At 41.8% G+C, this 18181-nt stretch overlaps 1 protein-coding gene across 3 annotated transcripts; it reads right to left on the bottom strand.

The window, feature by feature from the left end:
* Positions 1 to 4230: 4230 nt before the first annotated feature.
* tfap2c (transcription factor AP-2 gamma (activating enhancer binding protein 2 gamma)) lies at positions 4231 to 16624 on the bottom strand. Of its 3 annotated transcripts, none has more exons than XM_084350019.1 (8): positions 16582 to 16624; positions 12124 to 12585; positions 11707 to 11758; positions 10361 to 10432; positions 9587 to 9809; positions 7322 to 7440; positions 5990 to 6131; positions 4231 to 5830 (listed from the first exon to the last, which is right to left on the bottom strand). In XM_084350019.1, the coding sequence occupies exons 1-8, from the start codon at positions 16609 to 16611 to the stop codon at positions 5536 to 5538; spliced, it is 1395 nt and encodes a 464-aa protein (XP_084206145.1). In that variant the 5' UTR covers positions 16612 to 16624; the 3' UTR covers positions 4231 to 5535. The 3 variants fall into 3 exon arrangements, with proteins under 3 accessions (XP_084206145.1, XP_084206144.1, XP_084206146.1); XM_084350018.1 differs by lacking the exon at positions 16582 to 16624 and adding an exon at positions 13200 to 14154; XM_084350020.1 differs by lacking the exons at positions 10361 to 10432; positions 16582 to 16624 and adding an exon at positions 13200 to 14154.
* Positions 16625 to 18181: the final 1557 nt, after the last annotated feature.

Raw genomic sequence — 18181 nt, 5'->3', positions numbered from 1 at the left:
TCGTAAAACTAGAATTCATTTTCTTTGACTTTGTTATTTATTGGGACATGTACGTATGTAAGTCCCCAGCCCACAAAGCCACCAAATGCTGAATAAACAAGACTATAACTTGTCATATTGCATTGCAAAGAAATAATTTTGTCCCGTCCCAAAGTGAAAGTGAAATACCGAATGTAGTTTAAGTTAGTTAGTTCGTTTTTTTCCTTTTGTTTTTGACGAGGCAATTTCCACGTTCTAATTAAACTCACGATATGTAATTCCTGCCACTAGTGGTCTCTCCATCCAAACGAAATGAAAGACATTTGTCGAGCGTCTGTGGGGGACATGGTCGCTGCAGGGCCGGTTAGTCAGACCTTCTGGAGAAACACTTCTGTGAGTAACACAAGTAAACACAAACGATCCCGCTGTTAAACATGCTTCGCTGGTGGCGAATACACCATTAAACAACCACCATTGCTGATAGAGAACTATTTGACATGACTAATGGCACGAATGTTCACAGACGGGGTAATGCTTTAAAGTTTTATTCATGTTCAGTGTATCTCATTCGCTGACATCCCTATGCTGGAAGTAGCAACGGGCAACCAAGTGAGATGCACTGTTATCTTGAGTAAATGTGGGGATTTCTCTGGGTTTGAACATTGTTGGAAAGTACACAATTCAATAAAATATATAACAAAGGTCATATAGTTTTTTGACATATTAATACAAAATTGTTATATATTATATTTTTAAAGAAAGACAGTGAGCAATAAAACCTCATGGACCTCATTTCAATCTTGCCGTTTGTAAAAAAAGTCTTCTTTTTCCGGAGAGACTGTTGGCATTTTGCTATACCATTACCTGTTTCTATAGATTATAGTAGCGTAGCGAACCTGAATATAACTAAACACAAACAGATCTTTGGTTTGTAGTTATTTATAGCCAATAATAACCAAAACACAGCCAAATGTCCCCTCCAACATGGAGTCACCATTCACTTTTTTCTCCTGTCAGAGAGGAGCCACATCAATGTATTAAGCTGGTGATCAGTTCGTACGAGAGGCCCGCAGAAATGGTGACGATTAAGGAAAACTACTGCAACTGCAAGAATTAAAATGATCGTCATCACAAGTACTTTTACCAACGAAGCTGAATCATCAATGAATCACCTCTTCGCGTTTAATTTATTTTAATCACTCTTCATCTATTTCTTCATCTCATTCTGAGAAAATGGCAAATTGATTCATTGCTCCCTTTTGTTCTCCAGATGAGAGACAATCATTTCGAAGTCAAGCGCTAGTCTGCTTCCTGTGTTTACTGAGCTGGAAACGCCTGGACCTGGACTCCTGATTTACACATGAGAATCGACTGTCGCGGGTATGACTTGTCGCTTGTGACATGGGATGTTAAGACTATGGTTTAACTCATAAAGTGGTTTCGGTGGTTGGGAACTGCAACCAAGCGATTAGTCTGACTGCAAATGAGCCTTAATGTACAACAGATTTCACAAGGAGTTGTTGAAGGGAAGTGGTTGGACTAAATGGAAAGGGTGAAAGTCAAGTGCTAAGTATCTGGGAACATGTCGGACGAACTGCTGTGAAATTTGTAAAAATCCAAGGGGAGTAGTGAAGTTGATATGGTTTCAGATTTTTACGAGGTACTGATATTTTCTCTGTCTTAATATCCTTCCCTTATTTTTCACTTTAAATTATTTCAGTGCTAAAAGTAATTTAATTTAAAAAAAATCTAGCTGGATTGAAACAAGAGTATAACAAATAAAACATGAATCGACTTTTTTCTCTTTGCCGCATTTTTTCCTTCTCTGCTGACAGCTTTTGTCACGTGACTCGCCGTGACCTACATAGAAAGGTCATTCAGTCAGAGCTGGCATGAAATACAGCCACAGTTCAGTGAATCTTGAGTTGACAAGTAGCCCTGGGCGGGCCTAATGAGATCAAAAGATTTTATTAGCACGTCAGATATGATCTCTGATAATAACAGAAGTGGATGAGCTTCTATTTTTTTTTCATTAAGGGAGAAAAAGGTAACAGGTAAGCCGAACAAGTCTATGCTCGCCTCCTTTTCCCAGCTTTATTAGGTGTGTCACAGGTGAATCACTCACACCGTCTCACATTTGAGAGGGGAAATGTTTGACCAGTAACCATGTTGCATGTGTTTTGAAAAACACAGGATAAGGAGTGACCCATTTGACAGGTGTATTGTGGTCTGATTAAACATGTGATCATTTTTCTGAGCCGTTGCTGATGCCTTGTTTGGAAATGCTTGGCACACACTAACTTGGCACACTCGCTCAAGAGAAGATCTCCTCCGCCGATGATAAGGGTGAGTAAGGTGAATGGGACATCTGCTTGTTTAGTGGCTCACGGCAGCCAAAGACAAAAGCCTCGTGATGTGACTCTGACAGGGCGACAACATGAAAGAGAGTGGAGACGGAGAGCGAGAGGAAGGGACCTCCAATCAAAGCCTTCAACACAAGGAGGTGTTGTCTCAACCGTGTTCAACCGGTCATCAAAGACAAAATCCACCTCCTCTTTCCCCCTCCGAAAGCCCTCACCAATACCTCCCACTTCTTTTTCTACCACCTCCTCCTCCTCCTCCCATTATCTGCTCTCTCAGAGCTTAGCCTATACAAGCTAACAGGAGTAACTGAAGGCAGTTAAAGTCAACCGCTGCAGTGAGGTTGACAGGTCTGGTTGAACAGGTTCTGAGGGGAGAGGCTGATACTTGTTTAACTGCTAGGTATGGCACACTGCTACTGCTGCCGCCTCTCTTAACATTTAGTTTGGCCTTTGCGAAACAGTATTTACCTACTGACCTCCAAAGCAGGATATATGGCAAGAAAAACAGAACTATTGGTGCAACATAATGTCGTGGACATCAAATATAATGCTCATAAATCCAGCTTAATGCACTGGTTTGGTGTTACTACAGCTCAGACACTTAACTGTGGCAGAAAGTTCCTGAAACATATAAACAGACAGACCACATGAATCAGCAGGGACTGGCTGGGCAAGTGATGATTAAGCAAGCTCAACCCCATCTGCAGTTTTTTGCACAACCCCGTTTTCTCACAGACATCAAAAGGAATTGTCTTCTGCGGTGTGAAACTCGCAGCACCGCATTGCCACAGACCAAGCTACACGTTGAAACTCAAAGGGGACGGACACTTCACGTGAGGGCAAACAACAGCGAGCAGGAGACAAATTACTGTAAGCTTGGCAAGGGAGGATGTTAAAGAGTCATCCGAAAATGAAGATTAATTCATTATCTGCTCACCACCATGCCGATGGAAAGTCAGGGGAAGTTTTGTAGGCCGCAAAACATTTTTGGAGCCTCACAGCAAAACAGCTTTGCAGCATTGTCCTTAACAAGTGAAGCCGATGGGGAGTTGTTTTAAAACATAAAAAGAAAGAACCAAAAAAATACATGAAATGGCTCCACGTGGCTGGCCCGACATAATGCACATTTTTGGGAATCCCAGAGGTCCAAAAGTGGCTTGTGGGGATGTTATTTACACCCTTTTTTAAGCTGAAATCTTCACTGTAGCTGTTACGCTAAAAGTGTTAGCACACCCCGTCTCGACCGTGCATTGAGGGGTTAAGATAACACATTTTTTAAATCAATCTGGGGTCTCAGGGCTTCCAAACACATGGATGACACTGGATGATCTATAAGGAGCCATTATATTTTTTAAATTTTGTTTGTTTTTTCTCTTTTTTAAAACAATTCCCCATCTTATTCAGTTGTTTAGGAGAGTGCTGCAAAGCTGTTTTCCTGTGGAGCTCCAGAAATGTTTAATAGACCACGAAACTTCACCCGACTTTCCATGAGCATGGGGTTGAGTCAATTTTTTTCAGTTTGTGTCAATAGTTTTCTAAGTTTAAACATAAAACAGGCCATTTGTCTGCTCTCAGCTGTGAATCTTTGTTCATCACATGGTGTACTTTTGTGGCTCTGCTCTTCACTGAGCCACACAGCCTATTTGTGAAGCTAAGTGAGAGCAGATAATGATGGCTACTGTTCCCATTAGTTTGGGGACTTTTTCTTTGCTGTTTATTAATAGGAAAATCTTCCAACACATGACTTCACCATCATCTGTGAAACACTGCTGAAAAGGAGGCTACACAACAATAGTGCAAAAACAGTGTGTGTGTGTGTGTGTGTGTGTGTGTGTGTGTGTGTGTGTGTGTGTGTGTGTGGCCAATGGGTTCGGTCACTGAATCAGGCTCGAGTCTTTTTACTTTTATTTTTCCTGAAACTTTTAAAACAGTTTTTTCAAACATATTCTCAAAAAAAGTATATCATGCCCACTTCCTAACCTCTACTTGATAAAAAACTAACCCATTTATAAAAGTTTAACACGTCATCATAAAAAGTGAAACCATACACCAGAATGATACCATTATTTACACAAGCCCATTAAATTACAACATAAATTAGAAAATATTTACATCCAGGACAAGACACTGGATAAAATTCTATGTTTGGAATTTAATGTCTAATTAAAAACATTTTCAAAGAAAGAAATATATACATTGAAACATTCTCACAACATACACACTCTGGCAGGACTGAACTGTTTTAGGTTGATGGTAACTCTGGGTTTTTTTTAAATACTAAGAATAATGAATACCTAACACGGTCACAAAAATAACGTGTTTTCGCCGCCAGGTTTTAAAAAGAAGTAACAATGGAAGCATTGCTACGCCTGTTATCCACATGAACACTGAAGAGGCTTTAAAGTCTCTGGTTTCTGAACGAACACAGACTGACAAACCAAAAATCATCTTTTCTCATTCAGGCCTACATAAGATTCAAATCATCGCTCATGAACAAAGCACAATAACACTGGAGCCATTTTGAAGTGGTTGTACAAATCAAGCACACAAAAGAGTGAAGTGGATTTTCTTCTCTCTCTTTCTCATAAAAAAAAAAAAAATGTCCTTTGCAAGTCCATTGAGACACAGGAAATCAGTGGATTTGCCTCCAGACAGAGCAGGAGGAGGAGGAGGGGATGGGATGGGGAGGGGGGGTGCTGAGAGGAATTCACAGCCACAGCAACTCATCTTGAAATGATGTCCTCTGGGGAGACAAAAACAGTATGCACTTTGTTCTTTTTCCTCTTCTTGTCAACAGAGCGCAGGTCTCATGGTTGTAGCATCAGCACATTGGCAACTGTATGGAACTGCATAGTGGTTAGAACGATGTGGTGCGTGTCACGGCCGAGGACCGGCACGCGGGCGTATAGGTGCCAACACAGACTGATTTGCAGCCAGCTGTGAAAAGTTCTTTAAAATCATCAACTTCTCAAAAAAAATATGATATAAATTCAACAGTGCGAATACACACACACACACACACACACACACACATACACACTCACGCACAAATTCAGCTCTCAAAAATGACAATACTTATCAATCAATATTGATTTTTTTTTTTTTTTTAAGTCCAAAAAGGGCAGACAGGGCAGCGAGATTAAGGGACTCGTGGGGGGGGTTCTCAAGTTCATAAGGACTCTCCTTTGAGCTCTCATTTCCTGTGCTTGTCCATTTTGTCGGAAGATTTGCTCCCACTGTCTGAGGATCCCTGGGTGTCGCTACCAGAGCTCAGGTACATCTTGTCCACTTGTTTGAGCGCCTCGTTCAGGTAGTTCTGAAGCGAGGTCATGGCGGCGCAGATGGCCGGAGAACCGAAGCCGTGAGTGATGAGGCTGAAGTGGGTCAGGCAGCCTTGGATCCCGGGCTCCATGATGGGGGCTGGCCGAGAGTTTCCCAGTGGTGAGCGGTCCTGAGTGAGCAGGTCGGTGAACTCCTTGCAGATTTGCCTGAGAAAAGCAGATTAAATACTTAATTGACAAGTGTGCAGAAAATACAGTTCACAAAATCCACAATTTATCAATGAGCGCTATAAAAAGTTCTAGATTTGTCAGGATTGCTACATCCTTTGCCAATGGCAATTGCAACCATCCAGACGTGACACTTACTTGGCAGCGAGGAGCATGTTCTTGCGAGAGTTAACCTCATTGCGTTCCACATGTGGCCTGCCCAGGTATTCAGCAATTGCCTTTGCCGGGAACTCTGTCTCACACACGTAACCAAAGTCTCTTGCTAAATGAACAGCTTCACCTGAGAGGAAAACAGAAGAAAACAAACTCTGTTAGATTAAAAGACAACTCCACAGTTGTCTCTTGGTCTCAAAGCAAGCCTGCATATTTACGAAAATATAAATATTCTTATTATTTCCGCAGACATCATCGCTGCATGTCCTCTGACACTCTGAGATCAAATGGTAAACTCGGCCGGCCTCAGCAGTTTATCAATTTAAAGCATTATATTTGCAGCCCCGCTTTGTACCGAGCATCAAGGCGCATGAAGTGAAGCAGTTGAACTACAGAATAATCACTTGTGCTCAGTTCTCTAGCTCGGGGGAACGAGAGCTAGTGAGATGAATATATTTCCGTCTTCAGGGTGGTTTGACTTGCATGGTCATAATGGGCTTATGTGGATAAATGCTAGCAGAGAGTGCCCACAGCACCAACAGCACCGCTTATTGATAGATACGCACATCACTCGAGGACAGGGACGGCTATTCAGAAGCACAAGCTTTAAGGTCAGCAGGCCCTCCTGGCGAGCCAAACACAAGATAACAAGGCTTAATTCAGCTTTGAAGGTCTCTAAATAACACAGGCCCGCAGTCATTCTCCTGCACAGAATCATCAGCCCGTTTAGAAAAATTAAGCGTGTGGGGAGCAAGAGGAGAAAAAATATTCTACCTCAGCCCGCGGCAGGTACATGCAGATGTGATCAAAGTGATAATGGTGAAGCGTCACTGTCTGACTGACGATGGTGTTTTAGTATCCGAGGCTCTGAGGTGAAGGTGTCGAGCTGTGTCGTCATTATGACTACCCGACTCCCCCGACGTGAAATAACTGAAGATATGGGCCGTGATGCATGATGCAGACGTTTAAAGGGAGAAAATATCAGATGACGTGTACGGTGTAATGCAAAATAATGCAATTCTAACAGGGATGTTGAATAAATGGACAGAATCACCATGGGGACAGAAGGACAACTAACGAAACAAAGTTCCTCATGAATTAAACAAACTCTGCGCCCTTCACATCATCTACATAAGATGAAGTATCTCAACAATGAATGGTGTCTGGAGAATGGCTTAAGATACAGTACCATACTTAAAACACACACACCGTGTGAATGAGATTGACGTTCGCACACTATAGCAGCGACATTCCAGTCCTTGCACACAGTAATTACACCTGAGAAGGAGCTATGCACTCCTGAGTGACATGTCATACCTTCGACAAGTGAGGTAAGTAGAGTGACGTTGGCTGCCTTCCTTCTTCCTGCAGGCAGGTTGAGCCCGATCTTATCCAGTTTTTCTCTCAGGGAGCGACCGCCATTTTTGGACTTGGCTCTGCAGAAGGGGAACGAAAAAAAAATTACATATCAAGTCTACAGTTGTGAAGTAGTTCAGACAGATGATGCAGTGTGTGAGAATTATTAATGGAGGATTCAGAAATTAAATGTCGTTACACATCTCCCTACACATTATCACGGTTATTTTTCTGCGATTAGTATCTCAAAGAGGACACATAACTCATAAAATAACAGGCACCGATTGATTTATACGATTGTATTGATTGCAGATACCCTCATTCCTTCAGACGGTCTCCCTGTGCACTCTTGATAACAAATAAATCTCACAAACAGGCTCCCCTGACCTAAAACAGCAGTGTCATGGTTGACGCTTCCGCTCAAAAAGCATAGCAGAGGAATCACTCACACACGTTTGTTTGGAAGAAACACTTAAACTCCCCACTTGCTACAGCCGATTCAGTTTTCCGCATGACTGGCGGGGCAACCTCTCGCTCTCCATGGCGGGTGCATCTTTAGAGAGGCATGTGTGTATGAGTGCCCCCCCCCACACACCCAACCCCTTCACCCCCGCCTCCCACCTCTGTCCCTCTGCTAACGATCCCCCTCCTATTGCTATATGACCTACTTAAAAATGTCTGCGATTGTGCATGTGTGTGTGTCGCTGTGTGTGTGTGTGTGTGCATGTCAGCATTAACACAGGCACATGGGAAGTGGCAAACGTGCACTTCAAGCACAAAACGCTCCGGTCAGGGTACATACTGCAAACTCACAGTCCCTCAGCAGACTGCCACACTAACATATGTGCCATGAGGTCAACTGCTCCGCCACGGATAAAGCTGCCCATGCTGCAGCGCCTGACAAACACAAAAACACACCCACGGAGTCTTCACATCGGTACTAACTGTGTTGATGTAACCTATCCCCAGAGGAAGCAGAGAACCAAAATTGCAGACCGCACAAAGAATGTCACGAACCTTGCGCAAAAAAACTGATGAGCCAGACCAACCGAGCCAAGCTGTGCTTTTAGAGGAGCCTTTCCCATGGGCTGCTGAGCTTTAGTCTACAGATCAGTAGAGCTGGAACTCCTCAGTGTGATGATTATTCTTATCTGACGTAGGGCTGGGCGGCAGGGCCTTAAAATAATGCTGCGATATTTTTAGGCTATATCGTGCTGCGTGACATATATCTTGATATTTTGAAATCTCCTCAACAGCACTTCATAACTGCCAGGACAGGGTGAGAAAATCAAATATCTGGATATTTTTGACCAAATAGCTCGATATTGATATATGTGCCTGGTTGATACTCAATTTTAGGGGCAGCTATTAGGGAGTAAAAAATTCCATTATCAATGTATCGGCCGATAAACACTATTTTTTTGCAATGATCCCTCAATTGTGGTTATCAGAAACTTCCCAATCACACAAATATGTAATGGAGGAAGGAGATCTTCCAGTTTAACTATAAACGTTGTTGTCTAAAATAACATCAGCGCACTTAAATGTTCAATTTCACCGGGATTTCAATAATATTAAATCACACTTTTTTTCTGCAATATAATCTCTAAAAAAAATTAAAAAAAATATTTTAATAATGGCATGTTTTGGACAACAAATATGTCGATACCAATATATCTGTCACAGTCCAACACTGGCCAATAATATTGGTCAACCGATGTCAACCGCTGTATGGACCGAGCTCTAATTGATATTGCGACAATATTGTCGGGATGAAAATTGGTACTTTCACAATACTTTAACACAGTGAGCTCTTTGATAAATATTCATCAGTAATGTGGATATAATGAATAAGTGGGTAAAGGCAAGTATTAGAACAAGTAGAACAGTCTGATAGGATCAGAATATTTCACCACTTTACTGTACAGCAGCCTTCAAAACCATTAAATAGCCTATTTATAGATATATTGTCTCATATCACGATTACAATATCAACACGTTGCCCAGCAGCGTTTCCGAAACCATCAGTCAACCTTATCAGCAGTTTGCAGTTGCAAGAAATATTAAAAGAAACCAAGGAAACGAATTATGTTTGGGTTGGTTGCCCTAAATTTCCTTGAATCAGTGCTATTGTATTCCTGTTCTGTTGAGGACTTCTACAAGGAAGAACATGGAAATAGCCTTAAATCCAGCCCGCTGTCACGTTGAATGAGTTTGAGCTCTGACCTGCGTAAAACCCCTCCCAGGAGCGATGCGTTGAGGCACTCAGGGGGTGACAGACGTCTCTGGACCTCAGCCACGGTAACCTTGTACTTGGACGTGGAGCTCAGCAGGGATAGACGGCCCGGTACGGAGCAGAATACCTCTGTCGGGTTTGATACCATGCCCAGCAGGGACTCTTTCTGGAAAGGCAGACCCAGCGCGTTGCCTTTGGGAAGAGTGACAGGTCCTGGAGGGTGAGAGGGGGAAAAAATGTGGGTAAGCTTACGAGTAAAGAAGTACAAAGGAAGAGAGGAAAAGATTCTGGTTTTGCAATGGAATTTGTTTGTATATACACTTTTCTTGTGTATGTACATAAACTCTAATCATCATAATCCCTTTGTGCAACAGGGAATCTGTGTTTTTCTTGTACGTAATCACAAGGAAGAGTGTGTATGCAGCTCTGCACGACTGAGAAAACCAGCGTCTGCTGTAGGAGAGACTTTCGAAATATTGTGTGGCTTTCCAAACATTGGGTGCCTGATGGTTAAACAGCTAAAATGCCCTCATGCCAAACACCATCCACAAACAGGTACACACACACAGACTGCCCCTCATCGGAGGCACAGATACACCTCAGTACTGTTGTTTTTATTTGCTCTAAGACATTGTGTGTGTTTGATGCTGGTTCTCAAGTCAGACGAAATGTTTTTTAACAACCCCCACAAAAGCACTTTGACAGGCATCGGACAAACAGAACAGTACAGCACACTACAAAAACATAGCTATCTTCATCCTCACCCGCAAGAATGCCCCCCTGATAATAAGTCCTCTGTAAGCGATCAAGGTTCCTGCCACCTCGTAGTCCTAATACTGAGACAGAAATCACACAGAGTCACATCAGTACTTTAAGGCTCCTCTGGGGCACATGGCTGGGAATGACATGCCATTGTTTACAAATGGAAAACCTAGATTGCCCATAGCGTGCCCTTGAGCATGGGAACAATATAATGAGCCATCACTGATTTCCGTAACAAATGGAGACTGGTTGGTTTGTCGTGCCGTGCAAATGGCTTTCTGCTTGTTAACTGTGCATCGTAATGTTGGCACAGTAATTGCTATTGTGATTTTAGAAAAAAAAGGAAAAAACGCAATTGTTTTTACTGTAAAATCGCACAGAAATGTCACAGAATTAACCACGCCGCTGTGATATTGGCCAGGCCTGATAATGTGGAACTAAAGCGTGAAGTTAATATTTTAATATGAAAAGTAAAACCTTATCTATCTATCTATCTATCTATCTATCTATCTATCTGTGCAGCGAAATACGGTGTCTCGAGCTGATCTCCCTCTGACTCAAGGTCGGTTTACTGGAGCCCTGATGACAAAACAGCAGGGATAAGTTCTCCCTCAAAACACTTCATGTCCCAACAAATTACTAAACTGTCCTTCACATGCGAGCCCTAATGCCACACCCTGCCAAAAGCTGGTTCTGCAGAGCCAAACACTGCTTGCAAAGATCAACGCATGCAATTTCCTGTGAAGGTGAACAGAAAGGAGCTGCAATTGCGAGCTTAACCGGCCTAAAGGTGATCCAAAGCCTTCCTCTTCTCTAACAGTCAACGGCCAGGTTGTGAGATTGCTCAATTTTCATGTCTTGTCAAAAGCCTGCCGTTTTTTTTTTGGTTGTTTTTTTGTTTTTTTAAAGGGATCAGCTCTTTCCCACTGGGCACCCATTCAAGCACCTTCACCGACAGAATAGGCAGTGGATCACATCGAGCTTAGATAAGTGCATCTCGTGGCTATGAGGATTATCAGTGTATGCAGTGCAAGTACAAATACAAGACTCCTCCTTTGCTGTACTCCCGCACTGACATGCCACTATAGAAGCAACTGTTATGACAATCCCAAGTATGAGTGCGAGAGTGAAAAAAAAAAAAAAAGAAAAAAAAAATACAGCCCTTACGGTAAATTTCCAGCCCTTGCCAGTAATTACTGCATCTTTATTTGGTTGCACAAAGGCGCATGTACCCCAGGCAGCATTTTCCAGAACTGCTTTTTTTTCTCTCCCTTGTCAAATTAACAGAACTGCTGTGGTTCCTCTCCACTAAAGATTAAGATTAGTCACAAACGAGGAGTAAACTCACCTTTTTTGATGACTGTCTGATCTGCCATAATAATACTGTGGTCATCTACATGCTGATAAAGAAAAAAAAAAAGAACAGAAGCAGCAATGAGCAAAGTTTAAAAACACCAACAAGCTGGATTTAAATTCAACATCTGTCCAGATGACTTTGTTCTCTTTTACACCTCTTTCATGCAAAACAAAGGAAACAATACATGTGTGACAGGAACATGATTAATGGTGACCTTTGGCTCTTTTTTTAATCTTTTAAGTGATGTCAAAATAATGCCCCTATTTAAATTGACTTTAGCTTTTTGTTCTGCTTTAATGGCATTCAAATATGTGTGGTATTTGGCTGCCTGTGTCACGCACAGCGCACGCACACTTCAGCCTCATCGACTTCACTACACAACTTTAAGAGTCATTTCATCTCACTCACTTGAACATCCTCCAGTCCGTGCCCCATGTCGTGCATCCCCATGTTATCCCCAATAACCGACGAGTCGATGCTGTGTGCGTGTGGTGGGAGCAGCTCCGGCCGGCGGAACCCTTCCCTCCTCACCCCGGACGAGCCTCCCTCCAGGCCCAGGATCTGACTCGCCAGGCCGCTCCTGCCGTGCGCGCCGAGCCCATCCTGGCCCTGCCGGCCCGGCCACGGCTGCTGCTGGTTCGACGACGGCGACTGGTGTATGGAGTTGATGTTGAACGGGTCGCCGAGGTGGGAGTAAGGGTCGCCGGACTGCGGGTAGGAGATGGGCTGGTAGGGAGGCGGGAAGTACGGGGGCTGGAAGTCCGAACTGGCCGAGTGTGAGAGGGAGGGAGACGGGCTGTAGAGGTGCTGGCTGACCGCGGGCAGGTGAGGCAGCCGGGGGTTCCCATTGCTGCTGCCGTCGTGCCTTTCCTGGGGGGAGAGAGAGGGGAGGTGTGAGAGGGCGGCAGGTAGTGACATGTGTCCCCTGAAGGCAACCGAGTGTCTGTTGCCCTCCACTGAAGGGAATGGTGACTTTATATTTATACTTAACGAAGGGTTTATTTTAATATTCTTATTTAGAAATAAATGAACAGTCTGCCTTGTTATTTTAATTAAAGTGGGTTTTAAAATCATAATAAAATGTATCAACTGAGGCCTAATTATTAATATTTAATTATAAGCCTGTGCTACTTCTGGAAAATAAATATTTTGAAGAGCTAATAGGCTAACAATATTATAAGTGTCGTGTCTATTGCTGTTGTTGTTTTTATAGAAATAATTATTGCGCATTTATTCTGAAAGCTGCATCTTGTTTTTACAGTTGAGGCGCCTCTCTCAATTTTTTCCCCCATGTTTTCCCATCTTATGATGACAGTTGAGGTTTTCCATGTTATCCTCCTCCATCTTATCTTATCTTTATCATTAGAATACCATAAAAAAGTTTTTAAAAATCAATAAATCCTCCTTCAAGTCTCTCTCGTCACTGAACGTCAAACTTTTTTTTTTTTTGCTCGGTGCCAATCAAAAAAAAAAAAGGCACTCACCTCGCAGTCATCCTCATATTTCACGTTGTCGGCTAATTTCCACAACATTCTGACAGAGAAAAAGCCTCCCGGTTACACACACATACACACACACACACTCTCACACACACACACACACAAAACAAGAATAAAAGAAAAAGAAAAAAATATATATCGTCGTCTGCGAGTTAATCCAGGTGTGGAAAAAGTAAGAGCCTCTTCCCGGCGATCATGAAAACCCGCCTCTGGTGCTCAGCTGCGGCGGAGATCGAGGTTGAAGTTGTGGGTGAAGGCTGGAGGAGGCTGAACTGACCGACCGACTGACTCTCCGACCACAGATATGAGTTTCCACAGCCACCACGAGAGGAAAAATGATCGTCGCCAGCCAAGTGATATTTCCCCCCCCCTGTCCGGCCAATGTGCTCTGCAGCTCTGCTGTGGAAGTGGGCGAGAGCGGCGCATATAACAAACTCGACTCCCTCTGATGGACAAAACGGCGATGTTCAGTCTTATCGGTGCCCACAGGAGCACTGTACTATATCTGCACAGCCGCTCCGAGGGGGCGTCACCCTGCGCGATGATGTCAGCGACAAGGGGGAACATGAAAATATTGCTGATTGGCGGGGCGGCGGTCCAATCAGAGCTCCGTCCGTATGTACAGTGTCAGACATTTAAACCCATTGACTTTACTGAAGTCTCTCAGCGCCTCATGGTTTTGTTTTACTGTTTGTTTTCATCTCCTCAGACCCCGTGAGTAAGCTGACGACAGGCCACCTGTAGGCTCTGGTTGAGGACTGCAGACTCAGATCGATGTTTAATGAAGAAACCCAAAGGTTTCGTTCTTGGGGGTGTTGTTAAAGGCGCGAGGTGTAGTTTCAGGGGAAGAAATTTGAATCAGAATAGAGAGAGAGTGATTTTTTTTTCATGCCTAAACCAACTACATAAACACACTCTCTTTGTTTTCATGACTGAATAAACAAACTGACCTTAAAGGACAACACAGATTCAGACTGTTTTACTTTGTTTGTATGTGGCGGACCCCACCACCTTTAGAGCTGCAAAAACAGTGTTCAAACCACTTCTTTTCCTCTGAGAACAGCTTGTTTGTTCAGTCATGGAAAAGATTAATATTTCTGAGTTTTTGTTTTATTACCTCATTATTGGGTAAATATTAAAATTTAGAGTTTGAATTTCTCCAAAAAAAACTACACACTGCAGCTTTAAAGGCTGCAACACGTGTTAACTTCTTGCTAAAAAGAAAATAAATACTATATATATATATATATATATATATATATATATATATATATATAGGCTATATATATATTTCTTCCATTAAAAGCTTGCTGTCGATAATATGTGTCAGAACTCTGATAGTAGTTGTTGCTAGGTTACTGAGCACCTCAGGTCGTGGAATGCCTCTAGGCCAATCACATGGCTCGGTGGGAGACGTTCTAGAATGTTGATGGCGTTCTTAACAGTTTGGTCTAAGAGGCGACATGTTTGTTGATTATGACAGGAAAATATCTTTATTTTTATTTTTTTTAAAGAGTTTATAAAACCTATTCATTTACAATATCAAGATAAGACAATATAAATAGACTTATTTGCATTTTGCAATCATTTCCTACTGCTTTGAATTACACCCAGTCACGCCAAGTAGCCTGTTTTTTCCATCTTAATTCTTGTTTTTAAATAAGGCTGTTGTAATAATTATTGTTGTTGCTTGAATTGGTGTCATTCACATTTACTATCATCAGAATCAGAAGTGTGGTAGAATAATAGCCTGCTGTGTTCTTTACGCATGACACTATGGCTAAATTGGCTAAATACTCCAAATGTCTTTGGTGGATTTTTTGAGCTGAAAATCAGCAAAATATTACAGCAAATAGAATTAAAGGCACTCAAATGAACCCCATGACATATTAATGTCGGTGTTTCACAGGGGTGGTTAGGTGCTTGTTTGAAACCGCAATGAGCCCGAGGCTTTAACAGCATCATGCTTTTAAAACAGGGATCTCAACAAACAAGTCTTTCTTAACTTCATTTACATTTTTGGTGGAGCTTTGTGGTGTCCACAACACGGCTGCTGCTGCTTTGAAGCTTTGGTATGCATTAAATCCCCAAGTGAGGACAAAAGATGTTTGTTTTGTCTTCATCTTTTATTATTATTATCATTATAACGACCTTACTATTGTTAAGTTTTTGTGCATTTTATTTTAGCCGTTAAAACTTTAAATAGCATCTTTTTTTAAAAATAAAAACAAAAAAGTCTCCTCAACAGAATATAACGTGTCTGTTCATTATCTGCAGCCATGTTTTTGTATTAATTGGTTTTGTATCATTTGAGAGCAGGCTGCTAAATGTCACTGGGATCATTTATGAGATTATTGGACAGACCTTTGTGTTTTAGGACAACAGCCTGTGGCGTCCAGTCCACCCACGCTGTGATGGTCTGCTGTCCATGGGAACAACAGGACGTGGGCTGACCGAGAATTATCTCTGAGGATTATCCCTTTTTTTTTTTTTTTTTTTGCGTGTTGGTCCTTATTGGCTTGTTGTGATGCGGAGCAGGAGAGAAATGCGCGCTGATTAAATGTTGTTTTACGTTGGAGCAGACCTTGAGGAAGTTAGTCACGCTTGGCCTGCACGGTGATGTCTTGATGCTCCAGCCTGTCACTTCTAATGACAATGTCTGCGGAGACAACCGGCGCAGCTGATGTCAGGTGTTCAGATTAAATAGATCCGTGGAAACATGTCACAAATCAACCAGGGACTTTTTTTTTCTTTCCCCCAATTGGTTGCTTTACTGTAATAAAATACATCATATTTTATAGCTGAGTTATGAAGTGGCTTTTCACAATAAAACCACTGAAATCTAAAATTCGCCTTCCACATAGCCCCTGCGAAAGGTCACACTGTTATTCACTTTATATTCATACTGCAAATCATCTAAATTAAACTATATAACCTATATCACGTTATATGCACGCACTGGCTTTGATTCCTTTCTCTTATCCTTGCAGGACTCTTATATTTTATGAGAAAAATAAACAAATTCTGTGGTTATTTTTTTATAGAAATAACGTAAGAGGAAAAAACAAACGTGCCTGCTGCCTATTATATTATAAGCATATTTCAGTTTTACTCATAAACAGCATGTTTTTAATCCATAGCCTCAAACCAAATTACGTAAATTTTTCTCCAGATTGAAGCCGTGGCCTTATTGACATTAAACACAGGTTATCCAGAGGCGCGCACGGCGCTGCGCGGTTCCCAAACAGGTGATTATGGCGGTAAAGTAATAAAACAAATATAGGCTCAGCGGCAGAAAGCGATAAACATGATGCAGGTTGGGTTGAACTAAGTGAGCTGTAAAAGGAAAAGACGCGAGTGAACTCACCCTCCAGTCTATCCTCTCCAGTACAGACATCTGCGAAGCTCCAGCCACAGCAATCCCACTGAGACGCAGCGACTGAGTGAAACCATGAGAGGCTTACGTCGCCGACTTCACCTGACGGCCGTGCAGTGCGCATGCGCCGTGCGCGGGGGTAATACACCTGAGTGTGATAAATCAAAACAATCCATCTGTGGCTCCTGAATGAAAAAGGCGCACTTATTATGTGTGATATTGAGTAACACGCACACTGGAAATGGATCAAGGTGAGAAAAGTGGCGCACGGATGTATTAAAGACCAGTATATACATCTTTGATAATTATAAGATTAATATTTTCTCACAGGATTAGAGACAGAATTATAGTTAATCTCATAATGATCTGCTATTGTTGCGTGGGGGGGTAAAAAGAAAAAGAAACAGAAACAGTGTCACACGGGCTAAAGTTTAAGAAAAGGTGAAAAACAGACGTGAGGACATTTGGAGATGAGGTAATTCCACCCCCCCAAAAAAAGCCACATCGCCTCAGGCTGACCAAAAGAATCTGCTTTCAAAAGCCACTGAAGCTTTTTGAGGCCTAAAGTCGCTGTTGTTATCTGATCCCCCCCACCCCAAGAAAATACTTTGGCTTAAACTAATGAACAGATCAAAGTGTCTTGACTTGACTACGTGGTTGAGAATGTAGCTTAGATCTCGCTCCGAGAAAAATAACCTTGTACCTTTTCTGATCCGCAGCTGCGACACCTGCCATCAGACAATACGATTTAAGACCATTGATAACTATAAAATACTGTTATTTTTTCGTAAGAGAGTCATTTAATTCACATTTCTAATACGAATCTAGGCTGTTAAAGACTATCTGTATGAGATAAAATGTGTTTCTTTATAGGCTCATGATGTCAGACTTTATTTGACCTCCAAATATGTATTTTTTGAGGTTTTAATGAATCAAATTAAAACGAAAATTATATAAATCTAACGTCAATATTACAGTAAATGCAAACGTTCAGCTAAATACAATTAAAGGTGCGTTTATTCAGTGAATCCAAGTTTTTTTTAATTATTATTATTATTATTATTATTATTTTCTTAAAAAACATAAACTGAGTTCAGCATTTGATTTTTGTGCTCCCAAATTTCAGGGCCACATAAATCCCACAGGCCTTTGCTTTAAAAAAATTAAAAAAATTAAAAAATGCTACTGAAAAGTGTAAAAACAAACGAAAGGGCTGTAAGGGGATGCATTTGTCTTTGCCCAGTGCAAAGACAAATATTTTCTATGGTCACTAACAAGAGGTCAATTTAAAAAAAAAAAAGAAAGAAATAAAAAACTTACTCGAGCATCTGTGGTTCTCATTATTGATGCATTATTTCTCTGTAAATCACTTATCCAGTCATCTGACGTGCGCAGAAAGATATAAATCAACAACATAAAACATGTCATAGACTGCAGCTGGATGAAGACAAGACGACGCAGTGTTTATTTGAAATTTTAGCCACAATGATTGGATTATTTATGGTGTAACTTACATTTAACGAGAAGCAGGCAGACTCCACTTTGTGAGTCCTTTCAACCCTCTGACCACAGCTCGAGTCTGTAAAACCAG

This window comes from Pagrus pagrus (genome assembly GCF_965226575.1).
Source record: "Pagrus pagrus genome assembly, chromosome: 3".
NCBI classification, from domain to species: domain Eukaryota; kingdom Metazoa; phylum Chordata; class Actinopteri; order Spariformes; family Sparidae; genus Pagrus; species Pagrus pagrus.
The sequence above is the reverse complement of the archived record's forward strand: the minus strand, read 5'-3'. Positions and strand labels throughout refer to the sequence as shown.